At 36.0% G+C, this 13507-nt stretch overlaps 1 protein-coding gene across 3 annotated transcripts in view; it reads right to left on the reverse strand.

Annotated features, from left to right (window-relative positions):
• Nucleotides 1-13507, reverse strand: part of LOC142980652 (uncharacterized) — a 56714-nt gene that overhangs the window by 11961 nt on the left and 31246 nt on the right. For 2 of the 3 annotated variants that reach the window (XM_076126158.1, XM_076126159.1), the window contains exon 2: nucleotides 7740-7780. The exons of the other annotated variant lie outside the window; for it this stretch is intronic. In XM_076126158.1, coding sequence (XP_075982273.1) covers nucleotides 7740-7763 — 24 coding nt within the window. In that variant the 5' untranslated portion in view covers nucleotides 7764-7780. The remainder of the gene's footprint in view (nucleotides 1-7739; nucleotides 7781-13507) is intronic. 3 annotated transcript variants of the gene reach the window in all.

The raw sequence follows: 13507 nt of genomic DNA on the forward strand, positions 1-13507 counted from the left end.
AATAGTAGGTGTTTGTATCTCAAATATTGAAAACTTGGTCTAATATGGTTCACTTCACTTAACTTAGACAGTACCAGCCCTAAGGTGGTTAAGTAACCGAATACATAAAAATGTAACGTTCGCCACTAACGTATTTAGTTTAACGTACTTTTACTATTGAGACTGTACACCGACAGTTATGGTCGTGTTAACATCACTACAACAATGTGTTACATGGATTTAGTTTCAGACTGTAACAATTGCCTCTGTGGCCCAGACGGTGGTGTATCCAACTGCTGAGCATGATGTCTCGAGTGCGATTGCAGGGTCGAGCAAAGTACTATTGGTGTTATCTAATTTATAATAGAACTAACTTCTGCGGGTTTTCCTGCGGTAAAAAGTATACAATTTCATTAAAATCCGTTAAGTAAGTTTTTAGCGTAAGTGTTACAAACATCATACATCCATCCTTTTAATTTGGCATTTATAATATTAGTAGAATATTTCTCAATAGCTTCGCTCCTCTTTTCCTTTATAATTGCGGTGAGACTAACCGCTACTACACACAAACACACACACAAATCATTCGATCCGTTTCAAGTTTCATTGTTTACACAACATGGCGTCAATTTGAAACAGAACCCAATGTTTCCTGAAAGCGCCAGTTTACAAACTGTCATTCGTCAAACCATCGTTTAACACAGGGATGTAACGGGGTTTATTTTATTGAAACCGAAGTCGGAATCGGAGTCTTAAAATTTCATTTATGAGTGTCGGAACTGATGTCAAATCCAGAGACGGTATCGGAAGAGTTGATAGAGAAGAGATGTTTTATAAATAACCCATTAATGTTTACCAAGCTGGCCAACTATGGATTGTGAACTTTACATACCTTCAAGAACTGTTCTAAAGAACTGTCAAGCATGCAAGGTTACATCACGATGTTTTCCTTCGCCATTCGAACCAGTGATATTTGAAAGGAGAATTCAAATTACGATTCAGTGATCGCTTTTAGTATCATTTTTTCATTGTCTGTGTAATTCATAAGTTTTAAAAAGAAATTGATGAATTTACACAGACGATGAAAAAATTCGTTAATAGTCTGTCACGGTCACGCACCGAATATAGAACATTTTGTATAAAACCTCCGATTTATAAGTTTTGTAGCCGATTTTTTTACCAAAGGTGAAATAAACTCCGAACTTCCGACTTATTGTAGTCGGAGTCGGATCTCCGTAACATCCCTGGTTCTAAATGAGTACGGCGGGGTGCGTAATTGTTGCGCACGCGCTGCGCGGATGCAAAATGGCAGCACAACGAACCGCTTCCGTTTGAGAACACCGACAAGTGCAGTGGATATTGATACTCTATTGTACAAGTATGGGTTTTAGGGGGTTATATGTGTGGTGGTTAGATGGTGTGTGGTGTATATTACATGTCGTGGGTATCTTCTTCATAGTCCCTTATTTGTACAAAAGAAATATTTTCGATGTCATTCTGTGTTTTTGTATTTGAGCATTTGGACAAAGTATAACAAATTCCACAAGCACGATAAAATAAAGAAGACGTGGGCACATAATATGCAGACAAATTCCGTTAATACGGTATAAGAAGTATTTGTACGGAGTTTATCGTTAAGAAATCCCAAAAATTTCAAGTGGAATTATTAGAAACTTGAAAAAAGATTTAAATAGTAAAAATTTATAAACAAAACATATCTAAAAATGTAAAATTCAGCTATTTAACTCCGTAGGTATACAAATTAACCAAAAATAATTTTATACATTATCTAAAACACGATCACAGAAATAACATACATACATAATTTGAAAACAAAGAAGCCATCCATACCCTGGCTATAACGTAAAATATTTCAAAAGAATTGGACCAGAAAGTATACGTTGATACGTACCACAGATAAACTAATACTATTGTATTTTAAATTGCTGTATTGTTGTTGATCGTAGCAATAGAAGGGCTATATAAACAATTATCTGAGAATCGATGGAGATCAAGATAAAACGTCAATCTTCAAAGGTGAATGAACTCTAAATCGTGAAGAGAAATGCTCTCTTTTAGATTGTTTATTTAAAAAAGTACCGAAAGAAACAAAACAGCTGTTCTTTTTCAATCAACTTCCGCGCCAAAATTAAGTCTTGTGATTACACATGTGATCACAAAACTATCATTATCTGTGGTTATTAAACAAAATTTCAGATAGTAGGTAATCAAAACTACTCTAGCCGGTGCAATAGGAACTCAAGAGTGAACGCAAAAATATATATTTCAGATGGGGATCAAACCCACCGCGTTGCAGTCGTGACGGTGACAACTTAAACCACTGCACCACACGCAATGATAAAGCCAAAAATGCATTTTCCACATTTAAACTCAGCTTGTGAATCCTATGCAGACCATCGCGTCGTTTCAAAAACGTCCTATATCTCAAACCACACAATGCAGATTTGTCTTAAAAAAAGAAACATTTAAAATTATCCCAAACAAGTATGAAAGATCAAAAGCAGGGCTCAGCAGGGGTATATTGTAAATAGCTGTGAGCGGCGCGTGCGCAGCCGGTGCAAGGCGCATGGCGTCGTAAAGTGCACGCGAGATTTCACTACTTGCGCTCTTAATGCTTTTACTTTTTCAGCTGTGACGATTTTTATTGCTAGTTTAAATGAGTAAAGGGTTAAAATTGTGCGCTAAACGTTAAGTTTATATGACTGAATAACCGCTCCTAATTTATAATTAGGAGCGGTTATTCTGTACCAAATTAGTAGAACCAACATAAGATTATTTTATTAGTATAATAATCAAAAAAAGGTTATTGATGAAATTACAATATAGTCTTACGAGATACAGATCGCAAGTGAAATTGTGTTTTGCAGATTTCGTATAAATTAAACAATTGATCAGCAAGATTGTAACAGACTAACGAACAGCGCATAATTCTAAATCAAGTGGGCATAAATAAATACAGTAAGTGAACATTAAGGTAAACTGAACTTAAGACAGCACAATCATCCAATTACTCCTGGCAAGTACAAGCATACAGCCCTATATTAACCAAACGATACAAAAATTAACCACAAACAATGACACAACAAAATATTAATCGAAATGTACACAGTTAACGAGTGCTGATTGAATTTTAAGGTATTTAGGTTCATTCCCGGCGGAATCATTGCGCCAATTACTTGCGCTGGGCCCGGCAGTGTTAAAGTATCGTTAATCATAATTAAATATTTGCATGTTGTAGTGGACCTAATTGTTGAATGAGTGGCTCAGATAATGTGCGTGGATTGCATTGTGGTATCTGGTATCATTTATAAGGAAAATATGTAATGACAGATAAATACACTGATATTAAGAAGAAATGACTGCCTCCGTGGCGCAGTGGTTTAGGTCGCCACGCCGATACCACTGCAACGGGAGGTCGTGGGTTCGATTCCCACACGGGACAATTATTTGTGCGATCCACAAATAATTGTTTCGGGTCTGGTTGTGCTTTGTGTCCGTTGTTTGTATGTTTGTAAAAGTCCCCGCGACACAAGAGCAATTCTTAGTGCGGGAGTTGTCTTTTTAAAAAAGAAAAAAAAAAGAAAAAGAAATTACTTAGTTCACAAGTTGTTTTACTACCTTAACATTCATTTCGAGGTACTTACTACTGACTTACTTTGTAGACTTTCAGCGACGATTAGGATAAAAATGCGTTCGTTCGAAAGTCTTTCTTTGTTTTTGATGAAATTGTTAATAGTTGTAAATTCGGACAAACACAAGTGCACTACTCAAAAAGAAATCTCTTATACCGAAGAATAGGATCAACATTTGAATGCGAGCGAAACCGTGCGGCTCACCTTATTGGTCAGTAGTTATTACGTACTTAAAAGGTCAAAGGACAATATTTGAAGCTGGGAATTGTTCTCAATATGATCAAGAAAACAACAATGCTGACACAAGATTGCCGAACAAACACCCCTATCTTCAATCAATTGATCAACGCAGTAACTCTCTATCAAATCGAAAGGATAAAACGAAGTTGAAAACGTTTTCTGAACAAAAACTTCACCAATAACGGGTAACTAATAAATTGATGTTCAATTTAAGGCCATTTATTGAAGTAAGAGTCGAGAATTAGTGAGCGAACCCGCATGTCTGTTCGTCTGTCCCAACATCCCTCTTGAACAAATTGTCTCTAATATGTTATTAATTTACATAAACTGTGTTGTAGTAGAAAATTTCGCCCGCATTACTATTTTGTTTTAAGTGAAAAAGATATAAATGTCTCAAGTTAACGATAGACGATCGGAAGTTATTATCGTAAATTCTTGGTTTAATAGAAAATATTAGTTGCATAATAAGTAATTCCATTTAATTGTTTTAATGCATTTGTCCGAAATTTCTTCATACTTTTACCTAATAACATCGTAATTGGTAGATACGCATTTATATTTAAATTGCAATATGCTACCTTGGTTCGATTCCTGGCTGGTTCAGTCAGCCATTTTATGATATACAGCCAAATGTTCGCGTAAATTTCCGTTTTCTTTTATACATTAAACTTCCATCAAGAAACTTTGGTAGTTATGATATGTTGCCGTAGTATCAATTTTACATTTATTATTAAAATGCCTCGAAAAGCAGCGCTTCTCGCTAGGTTATAACACTTTAAACTATCGGTAGAATAAGGTAAATTTTATTTTTGAGAACTGAAGTATGTCATTATATGATTTTATTTTATTGAATGATTAAAATGGTACTTAGCTTATTATAAAAGTTTTCCATACAACAATATAAATAAGCATAATTGATGAAATCATAACATAACAATAATATTTACGCGTCGTAATACGTCGTATTCGATAAACATGTATTGTGTCATCATTTCAATACCAAATCGCTTATTTCCTGCACCCGCCGAGATTTACATTAACACGGATATAACTTGTTTACTTATAATAGTTTAAATTACTTTATTATTAAAATCATTACTATAACCTTATATTAATAACATTCATTCAGTTAGTACTAGTAGTTAAACCCACTATAGTGTACATTGTTTTCTCCCTTAGATTATAGTGATTAACACGTTACGTTAATTCGATTCACTAAATAGTGATCTTACCCTACGTAATATTAATAAAATGAAACCCATTTTTTTAAATCACCCAATTCTCGTTTAAAATTACTCATGCACTTAATCCTTCCTACCATAAAAAAATTGCAGTAATTAAACATCAATTATCAATCAAACAGTCCATCATAAACTATAGAATTACATTATAACTTGTTAAAAAAATAGTTTCCCTTTCAATAGAAATTACAATATTTCAGTTGAAAAAGAAACTTTTTACAATGTAAGATTACGTTTACTACCAATTCAAGTATGAGAACTGAACCATACTCAAAAACACATGACTGTCATTCCAAATTCGGTAGGAATATATCCCTCTACCCTTCCTTTAAAACAAGACGAATGACAAGAGTAATGTGGGAGTTTATCAATAGATATAAATAGGAGATAGTTTTTATATGAATTCTCACGAGGATACGCGGTTCTTGTTACAGTATCCGTTCTGCCACCCCAAGCTAAGGGATGCGGTGAGAAGATTACTTCTATTTTTAACCTCTTGGATTTACACTTAAGTTAGTAAGTTAGGGTAAATTAATGAAGTCAGCAGCAAGCTTTTTAGGTGATTTTAACTTACAACTACAACTGATATCATAGACACTATGACGTAGTCTTTTTTAGGGAAGGGGACGTGGTCTCTATAGTTTTTTAAAATGGGTAAAAAAACTGTTAGCACAGAATAATTGAATCGAAATGAAAATCAATAAGATGGTTTTATTATCTGTATAGCTAGCGAGGAAACCAATAGATAGTTAGTTTTAAGAGTTAACAACTAGTTTCATATAAAATTGTTTTTACGAGTGATAGGTATATTATATTTCTGATTGCTCAAATGCTCTAAACATGATTCGTTTTATTTAAAACATAATAAATATTTCTTATTTTATTCTATTCTTTTTGTGGACGTTGCACAGAATATTTTTGTGAAATCACGTCCCAATTGTGAATTGTACTGCACTCTTTCAGAAGTTATTTAAAATGTATCGACATTAATATGATGCAATCTAATTTTAAAAATAAAATCAAATTAACCAACATCCCTAACGTTCATTCTACGTTTTTATCAGAACAAAACTCGTTCAGCTCCATACAAATCCTTTCCGATACGCATTGAAGGAGTGCGGAGTAAAAACACCAAGCATGTTGCAAACGCATCTCGGGTCTGTAACCCTGAGTCTATTAGATTCACATTGTGTGACAAAAACTCACGCGTCATATGGTGCATCGACCTAGCTGACTTATTACGTAGCTATGTTATTGACTAGGTTCTAGGTACACTAGACCTGTACAGGCTAGATCATGTAGGATTATATTAAAACTAGCGTGTAACTTGCGTCACATAAGAGAGAATGGGCCATAATTTTTGTAATTTTTTTTACTGGTACTGTGCTCCTATTGGTCGTAGCGTGATGATATATAGCCTTCCTCAATAAATGGGCTATCTAACACAGGTTTTTTTTTCAAATCGTACCAGTAGTCCCTGAGACTAGCGCGTTCAAACAAACAAACGAACTCTTCAGCTTTATAATGTTAGTATAGATTATCAAGAAGATGTGCGGCTTGATTGCAAATTGTTGCTCTTCAAAATTAAGACGAAGAAAACACATGCGTTTTTTTCCAGTTCGTCCCTCCCTAAGGGCTCTTTCAATTTAGACGTTTCGTGTCGTACGGCTGCCGCACGTTAACCGTGCCGCTGGTTATAGCCCGCTGCCGTACCGCTGCGGTACGTTAGCCGTCCGACACCAAACGCCTAAATTGAAAGCGTATCTGACTGCCGTGCGTTTGTATGTTAGTGTTGTTTTAAATTCATGTGACAGCAGTGTAGCCATGGACTCTGACGAAGAAACATTACTGTTAGTGCTCCTGTTAAAAAATATCAAACAGAAACAAAAACGCCGCGCCCGTAAAAGAACAGTACCGATGTTTTCATTAACATGTAATTTTGGTGATTTCCATATTCTTTATCCTAGGTTAAAACAAGACCCAAGCAAATATTTTAATTACTTAAGAATGTCAAGAGAATATTTCTACGAATTACTCAATAATTCAATTTCATTTATAAATTCTTCCACGTCTATATAATCCATTTTAAGCAAATAATAAACATGAAAATTCAATGAAATTAGCTGTCACGTTTAGTCACCGCACTATTCAACAGCGAAATGAACACGTGGAGCTTGCGACGCTGCCGTCCTGTCGTCGTGCGTTCTCGGTACCGACACCGCACTGTTGCCGCACCGTGAGATTTGTATGAAAACAAATGACCGTCCGTGCACCGTACGACAAACGCACCGTTTCGGCACTGCTGCGGTCCGACACGATACGGCTAAATTGAAAGAGCCCTAATAACACTTTAAGCAAATCTATTAGGTATCTATTCTTTTTCTTGTCGTGTCTATCTTTTCCTGTTCTTATCGTGTCATCAACCTAGTGTCAAAGTTATTCAAGCCGCCGAAGGCTATTTAATTAAAAAAAACCAAAGAAATTCAACCGTGATCTCGTTATTTGCAGTCGCACTCGGCACCAGGCCCAATATTTAACAAAAAGTTCAGAAACCTTTACTAATAAGAAATCTTTATTGTAATTGAAAATATTAATTACAGTTGTTAGAACATGTATTTATAGTTACCTGGTTTGTCCTGTTATGAAGCATTATAGCAAGTGTACTATCTGTAACAAAAAAAAACACTTATTCGAATCAAGTAGAATGAAACGTATATCACATTGTTAAAACTAGGTATGTTAATTTTATAAATTTATAAAAAGTTTTTAGCCGCACTAACTAGATACCTATTTAATGTACATTTATATTATTATTCCGTTTAGCACACACGAAAAATAAACATACTCTACTCCCTCCGTTCGTTCGCAGATGTTTATTATTAGGTTTTAAGTTGGTTACACTTCAATGATCTGAGACCTTTATTCGCAGGAGCGATCGCTTTTTACAAAGACTAGTTTGTTGTCACATATCGAGAAGAGCCACATTATATCCAACTAGTGATGGGCAATATCGCCGGACAATTACTGACAATCTTACTAATATTATAAATGCGAAAGTTCGTAAGGATGTATGTTTGACTTTTTATAAATACTATGTAGTGTCTCATAACTGGTAAATTTACTAGAGCCAGTGCAACCTGCGCCGAAACGTCAGGAATTTCGCATTAATTCCCGTATTCTATTATGTAGTATTAGGTCGGGGAAAAAGTCTTTTCGCATTATAAATTATTAATACTAAAAAAGTCTTTTAGTATGACCTTGTAATAAAATCTCTTTGGCTTCAAGAATCACAAATGAGTACACGGTTCATTAGGTTTCTTTCAGTGACCTCGCGAAGTACCCAAATATCGAGCTTTTTTGTGTAGAGAAAATATTTTATTACAAGTTCATACATACGAAGAGACTTTTTCCCCGACTTAATATGCCGAAACGTCAGGAATTTCAAGGCAAAATGCGTTTTCGCATTAATTTCCGTATTGTATTAAGTACTATTTCAGTTTCCAAGTCCAGTGGTCCCATCACTACACACGGAAGCATCCTGCGGTTGGCACATGACCACATTACGTTGATATGACAAGCGAAGGTTATTGCCATGTGCATGTGAACCGACGTACATCATAGTTGTCTGCATAACGCAATTGAGTTGAGCGCTACTTGATTTGTATTGAGGAAGTGTTTATATGAGTGACGTAATTGTATGCTATTTGTACTGCACGTATTGTGGAAATATGTATCTGGTAATATATTGGCTATTTTTGGTGGAATATTTTCTGTTGTAGTCAGATGTTGGTGAAGTTTGCCTAGCAAACAGCAGGCAAGTGACTTCATTCAATGTTAACTTTAATGAAAAATTATACTGCTCAAAAGTACTTACAAAGGACGTCATTAACACATAGACTTAAATCAGATTGTCTGATTAGACTTGCTTCAAATATATTCGGTTCACCACGTTCAGTTCGGCGATATTTATCGAACAACAAAATCGACTCGACTCGGTTCACGACTTGTTCGGCTTGTGTCGATCGGGTTTATCTGGGTACACATATTGGTTTTGCGATCCACCTAGGCCGTTTAATACCTACCCGAATATGTGTGTAGGAAGCCTTCTGAGTTTACATCAGTTATTTCTTTACATTTAAATGGATAATAACGTCCTTATCTGACAATATGGCATCAATAATGTCCTAAGATGGCATATTACAACATTTAATTCAATTTAAAGACTTGAAATACGTTCATATCTACAAAAAAAAGACTAATAACTTTGTTAAAACAATTGTTTCAGTGGCAGAGCATAAAATAAAACGACAAAGTATTATACAAAATGTCATAGCAACGAGAATAGACGTTATATTTCATAGAATGCACTAAGTTCAGGCATGCAGAAACAAACCTTGAACTGAACTGATGAGTTCATTCACTAAATGTATTGTGCATTTGAAAATAAAACATCAAATTGAAATTATGCTTTATTTTACACAGTAGTTTCAGTTTTGCAATTTTTTTAGTACCAAATGGACGATTTCCTTGCTCTGCCGACTATAGCAACGTATAGATATATCGTGAAATGTTGTATGAAGATCTGAACACCCTTACGAATTCCGTTATATTTAGGCACTGAATGATGGAAATCTACTCTTATTAGAATTACTTCCGATATTGAAATACACAAATAATTTACCAGTAAGCCAGAGTTTATAAAAAGGCACGATCATTGTGTTATTTGCACTAAAAACTATCCCGAGATCCGTCATTCGGATGCGTCGATGGTGAAGCTCTGAGACCAAAAACTCTCCAGCGCCCACCAGATGCATCATGCGCCCTTGCCTCATTGAAGCTTGAAATAGAATGGGCTATGGAAAATGCATCTTTCTTTTGCACTCCAATGGACAGGTGGCAACATTGATTTTCTACATTGCCACGACTGTATCAAACCAACCAACTTTACCCTGCTGTCCTCTATTTACAGTTTATTTTCTACCAAAAATAACCAATATACCAAATACATTTTTCCACAACACGTGCAGTACAAATAGCATACCATGACGTCACTAGTGTAAACACTTCCTCAATACAAATGAATAACGTTCAAGTCAATTGCGTTATGCAGTCGCCAAGTATGAGCTTTTGCGGTACCTTAACTTAAATACTTTTTTAAATACAACTACTTGCATAATAGACCAAAGATCTATCCACTGACATCACAACATCCTATATCAAATAGTGGAACAATAAAGGGTTAGTTGTGTCGCTCACATTACCCTGTCTATCCGTCTATGAACGTGATAGCTGTTAAAGATAATATTTATAGAGTTAAACGATAATACAATGTACATTAACACAGTTAAGCGTCCATAACCTACGTCACTAGGGTCAATGTCGCTGCCGTGACACTCCGATGTGATATATCACGGCTTATAAGGGCTTAGGGCTCGTTCACAACACACACTAGAAATAACAGCCGTTTTATCGTTGGGCAATGACGGAATTATAAATGAATCGACTTGAAGACTAGCGAATTAAGAGTCAATCAATCAGCTTTCTTGAAATGAAGTTGGAGTCGGTTTCTAATCTAACCAGATGCAGTTGAATACCAGTATTTTACATGGAGCGACTGCATATCGAGCCTCCACTACCCAATTTGCTTAGGTTATATCATAATAACACTCAGTAAGACTGGTCACTATCGAATTTGCAAAAATATTTGTAGCTACGATACTTATCAAAGCAACAAAGTTAGTAGGAGCTTAGGGGTTTTATAAAGGTGAGACACGTATCTTCATTTCACCGTAATTTTTGTTACTTAAGCATAATACTCAAAAGTTGTTCAAAGATTAGGGATATTAAATTTGGCCGCATGTCTTTGGTAAAGTCACCATCCTGCACCAGCCCTAACTGAACAGTGTTGGACGTCGCGAGTCGTTTAAGCCTCCTCTAATGGAATCCGAGACACGCACTGCACTCAAACACTTTTTATAAGAACCTTATGTTTATCGCCTCTGTTACTAAGTGACATACTTAGACAGTCTTGAAACGTTTTAGTTGCTTGAAGGGGACCGTCAGTAGCTACCGTTTTTTTGAAGTTTTTTGTTAGAGGATAAACGTTTGCAGCGATCGTATTGAGCAGAAGTTCTTTAATCTTTAGTAACCCCCGTGAGAAGAGTGCAGCTTTTTACGAATGTTTGATAGATGAGACTTCATTATCATCATCATCATCATCTCAGCCATAGGATATCCAGTAACCAGATATCCAGTTCTCCTCCATAGATTACCAGTATGACTGATCTGATGCGGCCTGTCCACTAGCTCCCTGCGATCCTCCTCAAGTCATCTGTCTATCTTTTGGGAGGACTCCAAGATGAGGCATGCTACAAAAATATTCGATTCGGTATTAATCGGGCAAGTCGGCGGCAAAGTCGAATATTATTGTAGATGAATGTTTTCGGGAAAAATGCTATTGTGACGATCTGACCCGATGGAACTACCCGATCGGCTCAAGCTGACAAACTGCAGTAATTGCTTCGATTCGGTTTTGTTGTTCAATAAATATTGCCGAACAGGACATGTCTGGTATTTAAAATTCAAGAACTAAGCTACTGTATGTAAATTTGTTCAAATCTTCGTTTAGTCATCCATTTTGTGGTTAGTTGGTAAACGACCGTCAACAGAACAAAAGTGACCAATAATTTACAAAACAATTTTTAAATGCTTTAAGACGCCCTTTAGGTGGCGAGTGAGAGCCAGTTTAAGTGGCGAGTGAAAGCTAAACCTTCAGTAATTTAATAAGTGGCCGCCATTTTCCGCACACAACACATCGTGGGAAGTTTCTATTGTGAGCCCTAACACTGCACAATCTACACATCTTCGTTAATATTGTTTCAAAAGTGAAACAAAGTGCTTTATTTTCACGGTTTTACAATTTCACGTGACTGTGTTTTGATGTGAGGTCTTTCTTTTGTTTGAGATGCACAAAGCAGAAGCTCAATTTTCTACAGTCGGTTCCATCGAGTATCGAGAGTTTGACAGTTAAAATGTGCTTGAAAAATAATTCTTAACGCGCTTGCTAGGGGATACTGATCCGATTTTGACACAAAATTTCCCAATAACCAGCTAGCCGGTTGTCGACAGTCGACAGTGGTAGAGAATCGCCCTACATACAAGTTTCATTGTTGTAGTACCAGTAGGCACAGTATTTTTTGTCATACATAGACAGACCGACTTCGAGGAGATTGAGAATTATTCATAAAACAAAAATACATTTTGTAACAAGAATTCCATAGATGAGTGACCGCATAGTGATATCAGAACTGAACGTATCCGTGCTTGCCGTGAAAAGCTTATAAAAATGCGGCCGGTTGTTGTAGCTTTCAATATAACAGTCGTTTAGTCATATCAGAGGTTTTCAGGTGGCTTGAACTTTGCCTCTAAACTAACCATTAACCATACGATGAATGAATGAACCACAAACACCTAGAACATCGTATATGCAACACCAATTTCCATCCTCGAAAAATGCCCCTAAATCCGGTCGTAATTGCATTCTTCAGTTGGCTACATCCTTTAGTGGGTGCCGTGACCCAGTGGGGCAGCAGGCGCGGCCATCCGCCGGGCGCGGATGTCCTCGCCACGGCCTATCAGTCGCATCACAATACACATCGCTACATGGATCACTGGCTCACTATAATCAGCTATTAACTATTCAGCATCATGAAGAAACGTTTTAATTTTGATGACCGAATCGACCTTTGTTCGATTGCTATACAGCTATAAAAGACGCTAAGATATTCAATCTATTGAACCCTATATTCTGAAGCATGCATATAAGTTCTTTGAAAAGATATTTGACAATGTTTAAAATGCTTAATCCCAACATATTGTAACTCATTTTGTTTAGATATTTATTAGAATTCTGAAATGTTTCGAAAATATGACTATGTTATAGTCTATAAGTACTTATAATAAAACAGTAAAAATGTGTGCCTATGCATTGAAGACATTTACAATATATTAGAGGGCCGTTAAGAAACAATTATAGAGTAACGATTTGAGTAGTCTAATGTCTTAATTACCTGAACCAATTTTGATGCAATTTTTTATGGAAGATAGAAAAGATCGTGGAGCAACATACAATTTACTTTTTAACCCGTAATTCTCGCGAGAAAAAAAAGCACGCAACCAAAGTTGCGGGCATCAGCTAACTATTAAACTTAAAGTGCATATATAACCCAGGTAAGTATATATTTATATAATAGTTGCATAGCGCGTGCGCATGACAACCCAGACAGACTAAACATGCTAATCAACATGTTAACTGCTGCAACAGGGTCACATAGGTATTATAGGGATATTGATTGTTTGTTTGTTTGTTCGGAGTATAGTGCAATACTTCTGAAT

The sequence above is a fragment of the Anticarsia gemmatalis genome, chromosome 18 (assembly GCF_050436995.1).
Source record: "Anticarsia gemmatalis isolate Benzon Research Colony breed Stoneville strain chromosome 18, ilAntGemm2 primary, whole genome shotgun sequence".
Lineage (NCBI taxonomy): Eukaryota > Metazoa > Arthropoda > Insecta > Lepidoptera > Erebidae > Anticarsia > Anticarsia gemmatalis.